The 14,434-nt window shown below is 41.8% G+C and overlaps 6 gene segments (V, D, J or C); all 6 read right to left on the bottom strand.

The window, feature by feature from the left end:
- Window positions 1-212: 212 nt before the first annotated feature.
- LOC134075859 (Ig heavy chain V region-like) lies at window positions 213-879 on the bottom strand. The segment is given in 2 exon segments: window positions 213-715; window positions 806-879. Coding segments are annotated over 2 exon segments (543 nt in total).
- Window positions 880-1,436: 557 nt separating this feature from the next.
- LOC134075858 (Ig heavy chain V region 914-like) lies at window positions 1,437-1,960 on the bottom strand. The segment is given in 2 exon segments: window positions 1,437-1,795; window positions 1,895-1,960. Coding segments are annotated over 2 exon segments (393 nt in total).
- A 2,053-nt stretch (window positions 1,961-4,013) lies between these two features.
- On the bottom strand, window positions 4,014-4,505 carry LOC134075857 (Ig heavy chain V region-like). The segment is given in 2 exon segments: window positions 4,014-4,336; window positions 4,427-4,505. Coding segments are annotated over 2 exon segments (363 nt in total).
- A 2,131-nt stretch (window positions 4,506-6,636) lies between these two features.
- LOC134075856 (immunoglobulin heavy variable 2-70-like) lies at window positions 6,637-9,532 on the bottom strand. The segment is given in 3 exon segments: window positions 6,637-6,965; window positions 9,069-9,380; window positions 9,462-9,532. Coding segments are annotated over 3 exon segments (681 nt in total).
- Window positions 9,533-11,236: 1,704 nt separating this feature from the next.
- On the bottom strand, window positions 11,237-11,683 carry LOC134075855 (Ig heavy chain V region 6.96-like). The segment is given in 2 exon segments: window positions 11,237-11,547; window positions 11,626-11,683. Coding segments are annotated over 2 exon segments (357 nt in total).
- A 1,311-nt stretch (window positions 11,684-12,994) lies between these two features.
- LOC134075854 (immunoglobulin heavy variable 3-74-like) lies at window positions 12,995-13,531 on the bottom strand. The segment is given in 2 exon segments: window positions 12,995-13,362; window positions 13,459-13,531. Coding segments are annotated over 2 exon segments (411 nt in total).
- Between the last annotated feature and the right edge of the window lie 903 nt (window positions 13,532-14,434).

The following is a 14,434-nucleotide window of genomic DNA, read 5'->3' as shown; positions in this document are numbered from 1 at the left end:
TCTTGGGGTGTGTTGCCTATATTGGGAAAGGACATTGGAGAGTGACAGGGAAAACGTGGGAGAGAGTGGAGGAATTGGGAAATGTGGACACCTGGACCCGGACATGGTAAAGAAGATGCTTTGCACCATAGCCTTTTATTTATGAAGTGCAAAAAAAACATTGAAATCCCATGAAGGCTCGCAGGAAAAACCAAAAGGTTGACACCAAAAGCTCAGCTAATCAATACATTAAGGAGGAACAGTTGAGTTTCATGAGAAAAAGTAAATATTGTGTGACAGACATTCGTTTTCAAGATGTTGTCAGCTGTCCCTTGACACATAAATGATTTCACTGCTACAGCAGGTGTCTGTAACTTCTTATGTCTCTCTGTCATGTTTTTGTACAGCTGGTTGTATTGGCTTAACCACTGTGACTCTCTAGCACAGTAATAGACTGCAGTGTCCTCAGTCTTCAGCTGGGTCATATGCAGGTAGAAATTAGAGCTGTCTTTGGATGCAGTAAATCTGTCTTGGACCGTCTGGGCTGTGTTCTTGTTACTGTCAGAATAGTAATACATGAGCCATTCCAGTCCTTTCCCTGGAGCTTGGCGGATCCAATTCATGTATGTGCCCCCCAGATTAACTCCACTGCAGGCACAAGTCAGTTTAAGAGTTCCTCCTGGAGTTCCCAGCACTGCCTGCTGAGACTGTGTGAGCACAACCTGACCTCTGATACCTGAAAAAGAAAAGAGAAGATCACTATTCATGCACACATTACAGTTACATTTAAACTAGATTGAATCCACAACAGTGATGTTGCACTCACAGGATGCAGATACCAACAGTAACAGGACTACAGGCAACATGGCTGCTACTGGAGTGGAACAGGGAGGGTTCTCAGATGAGATATTCTGATCATTAAAGTGGTAACTGGGCGCTGATCTTCTCTTCTGTCTTCTTCAGACCCCAGGAATCACTGAAGACCTGCAGCCCCACCAGCAGGCTTTATATCAGGAAGGGACCACAGAGATACAGACGTCATATTTGCATGAAAAGGTGTCCACTTAACAGACTTCCATCCATTCAACTCTTAAATTGTTAATATTTTATTTACATTCTTTGGAATTACAAAAACTGACAAAAAGAGATAATAAATAATTCCTCTATTTTGGTCACTGATTATTGTCATTAAAAAATGAATCATGAGTTCAACAAGTTTATTTTGCGAAAACAAATTGAATAGAATAATCAGGTTTTTTTTATTTATTTATTTTTTTTACCTGAATTAATATTCCAGTGTTGCCTATACTATGGGTAAAGGTTTTAGAGCTGTCCTGAGATGTGTGGTGCATGAATGTTATCACTGTAATGGGCAGAAGTGGAGACAGATGAGGATAGACTGCCCTCTGTTGACTGGAAAAGAAACAACATGGAGAGATCTGTTCAAAGTCAGATAGTCAGTCAGGCTCAAAACTGAGAGTTGTTTTTGTGCAGCTCTGCCGTCTCTTGTGTGACTGTGGCTGTCGAGCGCAGTAATACACAGCTGTGTCCTCAGCTTTCAGGCTGTTCACTTGTAGATTCAGTGTGTTGGAGTTTTTGGTGATGGAGAACTGGCCCCGGAGAGACTGGGCAAATGTTGTGCTAGTGCCGTAATCAATATACCCGATCCACTCCAGCCCCTTTCCTGGTTTCTGACGGATCCAGTTCATGTAGTAGTTGCTCATAGAAAATCCAGACACAGTGCAGGACAGAGTGACCGAGTCTCCAGGTCTCTTCACCTCTGGACCAGAGGAGGTCAGAGACTGACCAGAGACAACTAAAAACACAATCAAAGTATGTTAAGTCATTTTAAAATGCACTTTTAAAGCATATTCTATATAGAACGTATATAATAAAACCTTTCAGAGGTGCATACCACTTAGGCAGACTGCTACTATGATCAGTATCATTTTTGTATCTGTTCTGTTGTGTTGTCAAGTCAATACTGTAGCCTACCTGTCAATGGAGTTGATGGACCACTGATATACAACAGAGGGGAGTGTCTGGTTTGCATACCCCTCCTCTGCAAGGTTGGTTAGAAAGAGTGAGTGAAGGGTGGAGAAATGTAATATTTCCTAACTGCTATATTCTGAATAGTAATAGTTTAAGTAGTTTAAATATAGCACCTTTCATGATACCCTATGGGTCTCTTGACAAGTAAAGGGATGAGTATGGAATGGGGGGACTGAGGCCAAAGGCCTCAAAGAACAGCTGTGTGTTTTAGGTGTTTTTGAACACTCCTAGGGAGAGGGCAGTGCATATGAGAGGTAGCTTTTTCCATAGACTGGGGACAGCACCACAGAAGGCTCTGACCCAAAGGTGAGGAGTCTGGTGTGGGAATGGCAAGCTGATCATTCTCAGTAGGCCGCAGGGACTGTGGGATGGAGGAGTTCAGTAAGATACTTGGGTGCAAGTACATGGAGGGATTTGTGGGTGAGGAGGAGCATTTTATGATTTATGATTTGACTGGCATGCAGCCAGTGAAGCTGTTTGTGGATGGGGTATAATAAGCTGCCAGGATTTTGTGTGTGTTAAAGGGATAATCCGGAGTGAAATGCACTTTAGATCAATTTTTCGGACTATTGGGAGTACATACGTTGAGTTGACACCAAAATCATGTCATTCGGATGTATTTTGAGAACGTTCGAGTTCACCGTTTTTAGCCAAAACTCGTTAGCCTGGAAGTGACCGGGGCAGGTCCTTTCGCCACTACAAAACGCTATTTTTATACCTCTTCTACTGTTCCAAACAACACTACACTTACGTGGTAGTGAGTAGAGGGTCCCTAAAGCCAAACCGAAGTATCCCCACGTCTTTATGTGGTCGGATAGAGAGTCCAGAATGAATTTAATCGAGTCAGTACCTTCCGGAAATGTCGCTGCGGCAGCTGCGCAACGCTTCAACAACACTTTACTAACATTTCCGGAAAGGTACTGACTCGATTAAATTCATTCTGGACTCTCTATCCGACCACATAAAGACGTGGGGATACTTCGGTTTGGCTTTAGGGACCCTCTACTCACTACCACGTAAGTGTAGTGTTGTTTGGAACAGTATGGTATAAAAATAGCGTTTTGTAGTGGCGAAAGGACCTGCCCCGGTCACTTCCAGGCTAACGAGTTTTGGCTAAAAACGGTGAACTCGAACTTTCTCAAAATACATCCGAATGACATGATTTTGGTGTCAACTCAACGTATGTACTCCCAATAGTCCGAAAAATTGATCTAAAGTGCATTTCACTCCGGATTATCCCTTTAAGACCCTGACAGCTGAGTTCAATGATATAGTAAACAGTAGACTGTATGGAAAATACATAGCTGCATATATATAGGACAGGGAAGCTGTAATGCAAGCAGCAGCACTGTCTGTACCACATTCAGTTCCATGTGTCCAAGGGGAGATGGGTTCAAGTCCGACCCATGGTCATTTCCTGATCCCACCACATCTCTCTCTCTTTCTCCTAATCACTTCCATTTGTCACAGTCCTGTCTGAATAAAGCCAAATAGCTTCATGAAAACTGGTTGAGGGTTGTACATTTCAAAAGGTTATGACTAGAGACTCACTGTTATTTTTGTACCTGTACATTTTTGGGACTTGTTGCCTATATTTAGAAATGATTTTGGAGAGTGACAGGGAAAAAGTGGGAGAGAGAGAATGAATTGGAAAATGTGGACACTTGGGCCCGAATATGGTACAGAAGATAATGTTTGCACCACAACCTTTTATTTACAAAGTGCAAGAAAAACAGTGAAATCCCATGACGGCTCACAGGGAAAAAACCCATGTTGAAACCAACATTTCAGCTAATCAATGCATTAAAAAGTAACAGTGGACTTTCGTGAGAAAAAGTTCATGTGACTAACAACCATTTTCCAGTTTAAAACCCACTACGAGTTTTGTGTTGGCTGTTCCTAGAGACATACTGTAAATGCTTGTACTGCTACAGCAGGTGTCTACAAATTCTCCTCTCTGTCATGTTTTTGTACAGCTGGCTCTATTGGTTTAACCACTGTGACCCTCTTGCACAGTAATAGACTGCAGTGTCCTCAGTCTTCAGCTGGGTCATATGCAGGTAGAAATTAGAGCTGTCTTTGGATGCAGTGAATCTGCCTTGGACCGTCTGGGCTGTGTTCTTGGTACTGTCAGAATAGTAGTACATGAGCCATTCCAGTCCTTTCCCTGGAGCTTGGCGGATCCAATTCATGTATGTGCCCCCCAGATTAACTCCACTGCAGGCACAAGTCAGTTTAAGAGTTCCTCCTGGAGTTCCCATCACTGCCTGCTGAGACTGTGTGAGCACAACCTGACCTCTGATACCTGAAAAAGAAAAGAGAAGATCACTATTCATGCACACATTACAGTTACATTTAAACTAGATTGAATCCACAACAGTGATGTTGCACTCACAGGTAGCAGATCCCAACAGTAACAGGACTACAGGCAACATGGCTGCTACTGGAGTGGAACAGGGAGGGTTCTGAGTAAAGCCTGCTCTTATCTGAAATGGCTGACTGTCTGACTGTTGCATTTAAATAGGAAAGCCCCTTTGCATTTATGCACACACCTGATCGTCTGGTAGGTCATGTATGCATTAAACAGATTCTGTATTGAAATGTGTTTGGTTCCCAAATGCTATATCCATTTTTTTTAAAGAAATAATAAATTATGTTATTATGCTTTTCAGGTAATATCAATGCAATTGCAGTTGTATTGTTTTGATTAAATAAAGATAATTAAACAAAAATAGCCCAATTAAAGTTCAAACCTGGAAAACTACATTTTGTGAAAATTCATGGTGGATATGGCATTTTGGAACCAAACTTTCTATTTTACATATGGTAACAATACATCCAAAAAATGTGGTTCCCAAAAAAAGAGATATAAGAAATCATAAATTAAGACAATTTAAAGATTTTAAATGTACACATAAATTTATTTATTTTATAGACCCCCATGGATGAATTCCACAAAGCTTTGCATACTCCCAGAGGATGTCAGGTTAATCATACACTTGAAATTAGTTCATAACATCTCATCTGAAGAGAGGGGGACCGGGACACCGTAACACCTGCCCCGGTGTTACGGTGTCCCGGGAATCGTTGACAAAACATTCAGGAAGTATATGATGGGAATATGGGGGGGGGGAGGGGGGGGGGATTACTTATATTATTTGAATAGCAGTAAATAATCCATTCCATTCCTTTCCCTGGAGCTTGGCAGATCCAGTACATGTTAGTGCCTATTTAGTTCCTAAATAACTTCTGTGATGCGCTACCATCAGTCCAGATAATATTGATCCACTCCAGAGCTTTCCCTGATGGCTGTCGAATCCAAGCTGTGTGAGTAACTGAATGGGAGACTTTACAGTTGATGGCCAAGCTTTGACCCGGCTGGATGATCAGTGAAGCTGGCTGAGTGAGCTCAACTGAATGAACACCTGAGAGAACACAAACAAACATACCCAAGTATGGCTCGCTGCGGCCCGCGGGAAGGCGGGGCTTGACATCAAGTCCCGCCCACATCAAGGACAAGTGCATTCTGGGATTGCGATTTGTGCGCATGCTCGTATCAGGAAGGGCTTGATGTCAAGCCCCGCCTTCCCGCAAGCCGCAGCGAGCCCTTACTCGGAATAGAAGTCCGGACGCCCACATTGATGGCATGCATTTACGCCACAATTATTGCCGTGAGCCACGTTACAAGTATCACCTCCTAATGTAACATGACGGCTACATTGCTCTCATGTCTGATCTAAGCAATCCCAAAATGCACTTGATGTCTTGTACTGTATATGTAATAATGATAATAACTCCATGTTCTCATACTATTACAATAATAATCTCCATAATGTGTCAAATATTCTTTTACCTCATGTTTCATAAAAATGGGGTCAAATTGACCCCAAGAACACCAACGTAACAATTTTTTTACAGGACATTGGAAACATATTTTTTGTGCAAATTTCATGTTTACTCTGTTGTACCCTTCAAATGAGGAAAAGTCATGAAACATGAAGCAGAACAAAAAAAGTGAACCATATATTTTATGATGTTAAACATTGCTTGGGGTCTAATTGACCCCAAGGACAGCATGAGGGTTAAACTATGGACTATATTGTCTTTACAAAAATAGCTAGAAAATAGAAATAATTAGAGTAAACTTATGGCAGGTTCCAAGTCTTCAATTCAGTGTATGAGTTTGTGGCTGGGCCGGTTTAAATCATTTGACAAGCTACAATTACTGTATGTGTGAGCAAGTTAAACAACAACAGAAGGGTGGAAGCACTTGCTTCAGATTAGTCGTTGTTAACATTGTAGTCTCATTCCGTTTTGCATTCAAAGACTAAAACTTGCCTCTCTATGAATTTATGACTTGTCCATTTTAATCACTTTTGTTTCAAAACATCATTATTTGATTCTCAAGAAATACTGGATATGCTGACAATATTCTGGTGAGATGCTGAAATTATATTTGAACTGGTACCATCAACAACAATACATAAACACACTATAATTTATTTAAGACTTTTTTCAGGAATATAATTCCCTCAAGGTGAATGAGCAATATGAACTCTTAGTTTAATGCTGGGTATGTGGTGTAGTGAGCAGTAGGGTTTTTGTTCAGCCTTGGAGCCTCCTCTGCCACTGTGTGTGTCTGGCACAATAATACACAGCTGTGTCCTCAGTCTTCAGGCTGTTCATCTGCAGATATGCCTGGCTCTTACTCTCATCTCTAGAGATGGTGAACCGACCCTGAAGTGCCTGAGAGTGGTAGGTATATGAGCTGGACTTGCTTGCGATCCATTCCAATCCTTTACCGGGAGCCTGCCTGATCCAAGCTATATAGTAGCCACTGAATGAGTACCCAGAGGCTGTGCAGGTCAGTTTGTGAGATCCTCCAGGACTGATGACCACTGGTTCAGATTCAGTCAGTGTCTGACCATGTCCACCTGAAAAAACATGGAATATATATTATTTAATATGTTTGCATTAATGTATTTCTGTGCATTAGGAAATTGGCTCCACACCTGTTAAGTAGACCACCAGCACGGTTGATACAGTAATTACGTTCATGTCTGTTAGCTGTGTTTGAGTGTGTGTCTTCATGTCTGGATATTATATAGACACTCTTGGGAGACTGGGTTTTGCATAGCTTCTTCCTGATAGGAGGGACAGGGCAGATATCTTACCCTTGAATGAAACATTGGTTGCACATTGGTTGAACATTGATTACAAAATGAGGAAAAACACTGTAAACTGTGGAATATGTTCATGATTTGCATGCATTGTCTTTATTTTATGCATATTATGTCCATTTGGTATGAGGTGTATTCTGTATTGTACCAGATGTACTTTCAATATGCAGTGAAGTTATAAATAATTAAATTGTCTTAAGGTAGGAGATGTTAAAATATTAAGGGTTAGGTGATAATCTATTTTAATAAATGTGTAATTCTTTGTATTAGGTTTTCAAAGTAGGATTCAGTTGTGTGCATATTCGACTCTTCAACTCCACCTACTGTACAACAGTAGTATTCCAAAGCAAAAGCAAAATGCTACAACTGTGTGTTTCTATAGGACAGTCATGGTTCAGTGCCCCTCTTTTCACCATGTGGGTTCTTGTACATCTCTCCAGACACTTCTGTCACAGTGTCTCTCTGGCACAGTAATACACTGCAGTGTCTTCACTCTGTAGGCTGTTCATCTGCAGATACACCTGATCCATGCTGTTCTCTCTGGAGATAGTGAACCTTCCTTCAACAGATTTGGAGTAGTATTTGCCAGCTCCACTTGGTGCTGATATATGAGACACCCATTCCAGTCCTTTGCCTGGAGGTTGCCTCACCCATGCTATATCAGCATTATCATCACTTATCCCAGAGTAGGTGCAGGTGAGTTTATGAGAGCCTCCAGGTTTAATAATTACAGATGCTGACTCAGACAATGTCTGTGCCTCACCACCTGAAACAAACAAGAAAGTTCCCAGCTCAAAACGTTGAATTATCAGGAGGTAATATGGAGGTTCTCTCCTCAGCTATCTGTTACCTGTCATAAATGCCACTATTACAATGACGCAGTGTATGGAATTCATTGTTGATCTGGAGTCCTTCTGTGTCCTTGCATGCAGGGATTCTGATGTAGCAGAGTATCAGTAGGTACAGTATAATATAACAATGGTCTTAATTTGCATCAGGGCCTCCTGTCCATGGGTGGAGCGGAGTTAGCCAGTAGAATCTACAGTATGTTCATTCCAAGTGTGAGATTCAAGATTAATTTATTGTTAGATGTCCATATATGAGAGCAGACAAAACCTTTGGTTTGGCTCTCCTTGCAACAATACATAATAGCAAGTACAATCTATGTTAGTTTATTGTTACATAAATCTACTACCTACTACCCCACCCACTCCTCTACTACCTCCATACATCCCGTGTGTGTGTGTGTGTGTGTGTGTGTGTGTGTGTGTATGATATCGCTTACCAGATGGCACCAGCTCTTATCTGCTGATGACCTGGGCCATCCATGACTCTTCTGCACTGTTTGGTTATTGGCTGTACAGCTTCCAGACCATGCGGATATGGCACCAGTCAGGATGCTCTCTTGTGTCCCTGTAGCATACTAATAATATCTTGGACTTTCTTTCATTTCATTGCAATCGCCACTACAGTACAGGACTTATAAGAGTCATTGTAACTGTATTGTCCCTCCATTATGAAACCAATCATGTTGACATATTTGATTATCATCAATACAGTACTGTCCAGTGCCTCCTCAATTTCATCTTCTAACATTCAACTCCAGAGGTAATACATTAAGGTGAGAGGGAACACTGCCCCTGGATGTGTCAGTTTTCTTCAGTCACAATTATGTCTGTCAAAGTAGTCTGGTCTTATGTCTCTTATGAGATCTACACTACCCAGCCCTTTCATTCCTGTATGCATGTCCAATATGTTGCATGACACTGTTTGTAGATAAAAAAGTCTGAATATTTGGGCTGACTGTGGAATACTCGGCCCATGTTTTTGTTCTAGTCTCTTGTTATTTTGTACTACAGTGATATCGGGCACAGTAATACACAGCTGTGTCTCCAGCCTGGAGATTCTGGGCCTGTAGAGTCACAGTGCTGCTGGAGGTGTCTCTGGAGATGCTGAACCTGTTTTTCAGTTTATCACTGTAATATGTGCTCCCATCGTAGCAAATAAGTGCAATCCACTCCAGTGCTTTTCCTGCAGGTTGTCGTATCCATCCTGTACAATAGGTACTTGTCAATGAATAACCAGACACTTTACAGGTGGGACTCAAAGACTGACCAGGCTGTGTTATCATGGAGCTCGGCTGAGTGAGTACCACATCACTCCTCACACCTGTAAAAGACGCATGTAGAATCATAAACATTCAGAATGCAGACCACTAAAATAGTTCCTAATGAATTTTATAGGACTCACTGGAGGCTGCCAACAGCATAAGCAGAGCTGCAGAGATCATGGTGTAGCTGAGCTGATGGAGGCTGCTCCTCTGTACTGATCATGGCTGAAGGACATAGCCATTTTATATGAGGAGGAGGGTGTGGACAGTTTGCATATGATAAGCCCTGGGAGAGAGACCTAGAATCAGAAATACACAGTTAAGTTGAGATGAGTTGGGCTTTTACCAACAAAGATGATGTTTTGTTAATTGGAAATATTTTGTCATTTTCATGTTTGTTTAATTTTTCTGTTTTTTTGCTTTATTAAAATAATTTAAATTAGGCTTTGCTGTACATATTCATGTCCCCCCATGTTTATGCCCCTAGCATTGTAGCTGCCTGGCAGTTCTAGCTGTTGGTTGCAACAACTTGAGCTAGGACTTCGGAGTTTTTTGTACCAACAGTACTCGGTGACCTCGAGAAACAGAGATCTGAGATAAATCGCCAGAATTCTCCTTTAAGGATTTTTATTAAATAATGACTACTAATTCTACAACATCTTTTTCAGAAGCCTAAAGCACTTGAACAGAAGCTGAGCAGAAGCTACATTTTTTGAGGCTTGGTCTGAGGATTATGTACATCAAGTTTTGTGAACATCTGACAAAATTTGTGACGTGTGTTTTGCTTTTGATAAATTCTAATATGGCGGAAAAACTGCAAGCGTCAGTGACAGCATCTTCAATTTCCACATTACACTGGTCCTGGCCGGGCATTACAGGGCGAACAGTGTTAATATCTCACAAGGTCTAGGAGCAGGAACTGGACAAAAAACGGGCTTATGGGAATAAAAGATAAGCAAGCACACTAATTATAGGAACTGATGTTGTAGGCGAGGTGGAGCAGCACTGATGCTACCTGAGAATTGGTCAGTCCAGGTTCGATCTTCAGGGTTACTTTGGATTAGCCTGTATGCCAGACCGAAGTTTAGCCCCGCCTACATCCTTTTTCTGCAGGGAACTTCGGTCTGGCACTGCCCCGTTCAGCTGCTACTATTCGAGATACAGATCTGTTCGGACCAATGACGTTGTCAGGGCGGGCTTTACTTGATGATTGACAGATGAACAGCAGTGAAGTTCACGGCTGCATGCGTCCTCGTTCGACAAGTTGGGTGTGAGACCATGTTGGCTTAGGTTGATTTTGATTGCAACAGAAATGCTATGGCTATGAATGCATAATTTGTTCATGCAGTTTGGCCTTTCGTTTATCTTAGCTATTGAAACGGAGGTTTTATCACGGATTCACACAACTATTTCTGAACACTTAGACCAACGTGGATATGTGGGAAAACTTCAGTTTCACTTTCACCAAGTTAAAACAGCATGTTTGGGTGATGTTGTTCCCAATGTATTAGCATTAGTATTCTGCACCTGTAAGAGACATGATCAATGGCCATCGTTCAAATGACTCTGTACGCTTGCATAGTCCTTCAACCAATCAGACCAATGATCCGGTGCATCTTTTGGATAAGCTAGTTCCTGATTGGAGCCAAAGGTTCTGGCAGGGAACAGAGGAGATATGCAGGTTTCCAGCCTGAGCTGCCAGGCGAAATTCGGATTTACCAGAAGTTCAGGCAGGGTTCACCCAGCCTACTTTACTTTACCAATTTTAATATTCTTTTTTAATATGATTTATGTATATATATTCAGAAAAACACATGCTTTCCAGATCCAGAAGCATTTTGAATAACTATTAATGATCATTACAGTTTGTGACGATGACCAACTTAGTTTTTGTTCAGCACTGAAGCCTCCCCCATCACTGTGCGTCTCTGGCACAGTAATACACAGCCGTGTCCTCAGTCTTCAGACTGTTCATCTGCAGATACAGCTGGCTTTTGCTGTTGTCTCTAGAGATAGTGAACCTTCCCTGAAAAACCTGAGAGCGGTAGATACTGGAGGAGTCGTACATGCTTCCAATCCATTCCAACCCTTTCCCGGAAGCCTGCCTGATCCAAGCTGCATAGTAGTCACTGAATGTGTACCCAGAGGCTGTGCAGGTCAGTTTGTGAGATCCTCCAGGACTGATGACCACTGGCTCAGATTCAGTCAGTGTCTGACCATGTCCACCTGAAAAAATAAAAGTTTAAAAAGAGTACATGTAGTACATTAACATCTTTCTATATATTGTGAGAAATGTGCTCCAACCTGTTAGGCAGACAGCCAGGAGGGTTGATACAACTATAAATGTCATGTCTAACAGGAGTGTGTAGCAGTGTGTGTGTGTCATCATGTTTGAAGATATAGGCTGGGGAGTCAGGGTTTTGCATAAGCCCCACCTGACATGGAACACTGAACAAAATGTCTACTGGACATTTTCAAGAGTGACCTGGTCTGTTGGCTTAATGTACTGTTCACACAAAACACTCTATGACCCAAAATGAAATCCATATAATGCTGCTCTTCTTTTGAGATAGCATGATACAATCTCCTCTCCAGCTCTTTCTGTCTCACACTAACTAACCCTTATGAGGTGAAACTATGAAATGAAACAAATGCACCTGTGGTGGAAAAGGACATGATCACAGGCCAAAGGCTCAGAAATAGGCAGTCCTCACTCTGGGCATTCATTCAATGTTTTGGCAGACTTCATGTTCAACTGCTGAGACAATAGCACCCACATTCTGCCTACAAATGACCTCTCTGTCCCCATACCAAAGGCTGTGTAAAGTCAGGATACATGTGCATACATGTGTATGCACAGATGGCGGCAATTACATCATGATACAAAATGTTTTGGAAGCGTGAATATATATAAATGACAATAAATGTTTTTGTATAATAAATGTTTTGTATTGGTGGCCACTGACCAGCTTTGTGCTTAGATGTGTCTCTGGAGACACTGAACTTGTTTTTCAAGGAGTCCTTATAGTCTGTGCTTCAGACTCAGAGCTAATCAGATGTGTGTGTCTATTCATGGGAACATACTGCCCCCTAGAGGCCCTAGATGTCTGCACTGGGGAAATCCTAATATGGTCATTTCATCACTGTTTGACAAGACAGTGGCATGTTTGTGGCCCTCGTCTCCAGAGGGGGAGGGGTTTGGGGAGCAGTTTGGAGCTTGGTAGAGGTTGCTCACGCTCGCAATAAATCTTCATTGGGGAATTTGGCTCAGTTCTTACCGTACTCCCTAGTGATTGCTGTCACCACAATCAGCTATTACCGTAAACGTTAATACAGTCCTTCACAGAGTCAAGATCACTCCCAATAACACCAATTTTACTCTGACAAAGAGATATACTTCCTCTATTTTGGCCACTAATGATTGTCATGACCAATTCAGTCACTAGCTGAACAAGTTTACAGTATGTTGCAGTGACTGAAATACAATTTTAAGGGGTTTTTGTTGTTGTTGAGCCCAAATTGAGACAGAGTTCTATTGTTGGCTTCTCATCATGGGTAATGTTTTGATAGATGTTGTAAGATGTGTGGTCAATGAATGTCTAATGGAAAGAAGTGGAGACAGACTGCCCTCTGTTGACTGAAAAAACAACAACATGGAGACATCTGTTCAAAGTCAGGTCTGTTTCAGACTCAGAACTGCAAGAGTTGTTTTTGTGCAGCTCTGCAGTCTCTTGTGTGACTGTGGGTCACGAGCACAGTAATACACAGCCGTGTCCTCAGCTTTCAGGCTGTTCACTTGTAGGTTCAGTGTGTTGGAGGTTTTGGTGATGGAGAACTGGCCTTGGAGAGACTGGGCAAATGTTGTGCTAGTGCCTGTATTAATAAACCCGATCCACTCCAGACCCTTTCCTGGTTTCTGGCGAATCCAGTGCATCCAGTGGCTGCCCAAGGAAAATCCAGACACGGTGCAGGACAGAGTGACCGAGTCTCCAGGTCTCTTCACTTCTGGACCAGAGGAGGTCAGAGATTGACCATAAACAACTTCAGAAAGAGAAAAATACAATTGAGTAAACAAGCACCAAATATATTTGCCAAAAAACAAAGACTTTATTAAATAAAATCTTTGGACATGCTTACCACTCAAACTGGCTGCAATCAAGATTACCCACATCATTTTCATGTCTATTGTGTTTTGAAGTCAATATCTGTCAGCAGATCGGGTGGCCAAATCTTATATCACCACAGAGAAATGTGTTTTGCATAATTCCCCCGGTCTCCTTCCTCATTCTTCCTTGGTAGAAAGATGCATACATGACGTATGTGTGTTTATGTCTGGCATTGGCCTCTGCAAACTTGAACAAGTAATTGTAGGCTAAGACTACGGCATATCTAAATCAGTGGCAAGATCTTTACCAGTACGCCTACAGTAGCCTACAGTATATTGACAAAAAGCTTTATAATCACTGTGCCCTTGTTTATATGCAAGTCACTGGTTTCAGTTGCCATTTGGCTCAGGGGTTCAAGCCTTAAAGTTCATTGAAAGAGACCTACTGTGATGGCCTCACTAAGTTTTTGAGCTACTTAGCTATCCAGGAAGTTTACAGCTATAGGCTAGGACGAACAAAGAATGCAGGAAATCTTCACTCCCTTTCTCCTTCCTTTATTTATGCTGTAAAAGCTGTGAACACAAACAAACCACCTTCAGTCCATTTGTCCCGTCCATAAGCGAACGCACAATGCTAGTCACAAACACACAGCAACTTGCCGCCATTTTAAGAACAAAGAAATCCTTTTTAAACATATCTCATTTGCTAGAGTAGACCTCTGTACAAAACACATATTTCAGTAACATAAAGTATACTTACAGCATTGCCTTCGTAAGGGTAAGAGATACAAGTAACCATATCGCAAATAAAACGTTAATTGTCCGGAGACAGCTCAGTGTGAATGCTCTCGAAATACTTCTCTCCTTAGTCTGCTGCACGCTAAGCAGGAAGTTTACCACTACACTCCAAATACGATTTTGACTCTGGCCACTAGATGGCGCTCTAACACAAGAAATGACTGGTAAAAACCGTGTACAATAAAATAAAGAAATATTGGTTGGCTCAGA

Source organism: Sardina pilchardus, chromosome 3, assembly GCF_963854185.1.
Source record: "Sardina pilchardus chromosome 3, fSarPil1.1, whole genome shotgun sequence".
In the NCBI taxonomy this organism is placed as follows: domain Eukaryota; kingdom Metazoa; phylum Chordata; class Actinopteri; order Clupeiformes; family Clupeidae; genus Sardina; species Sardina pilchardus.
Note: the sequence above shows the minus strand (reverse complement) of the source record. Positions and strands in the feature narration are given on the sequence as shown.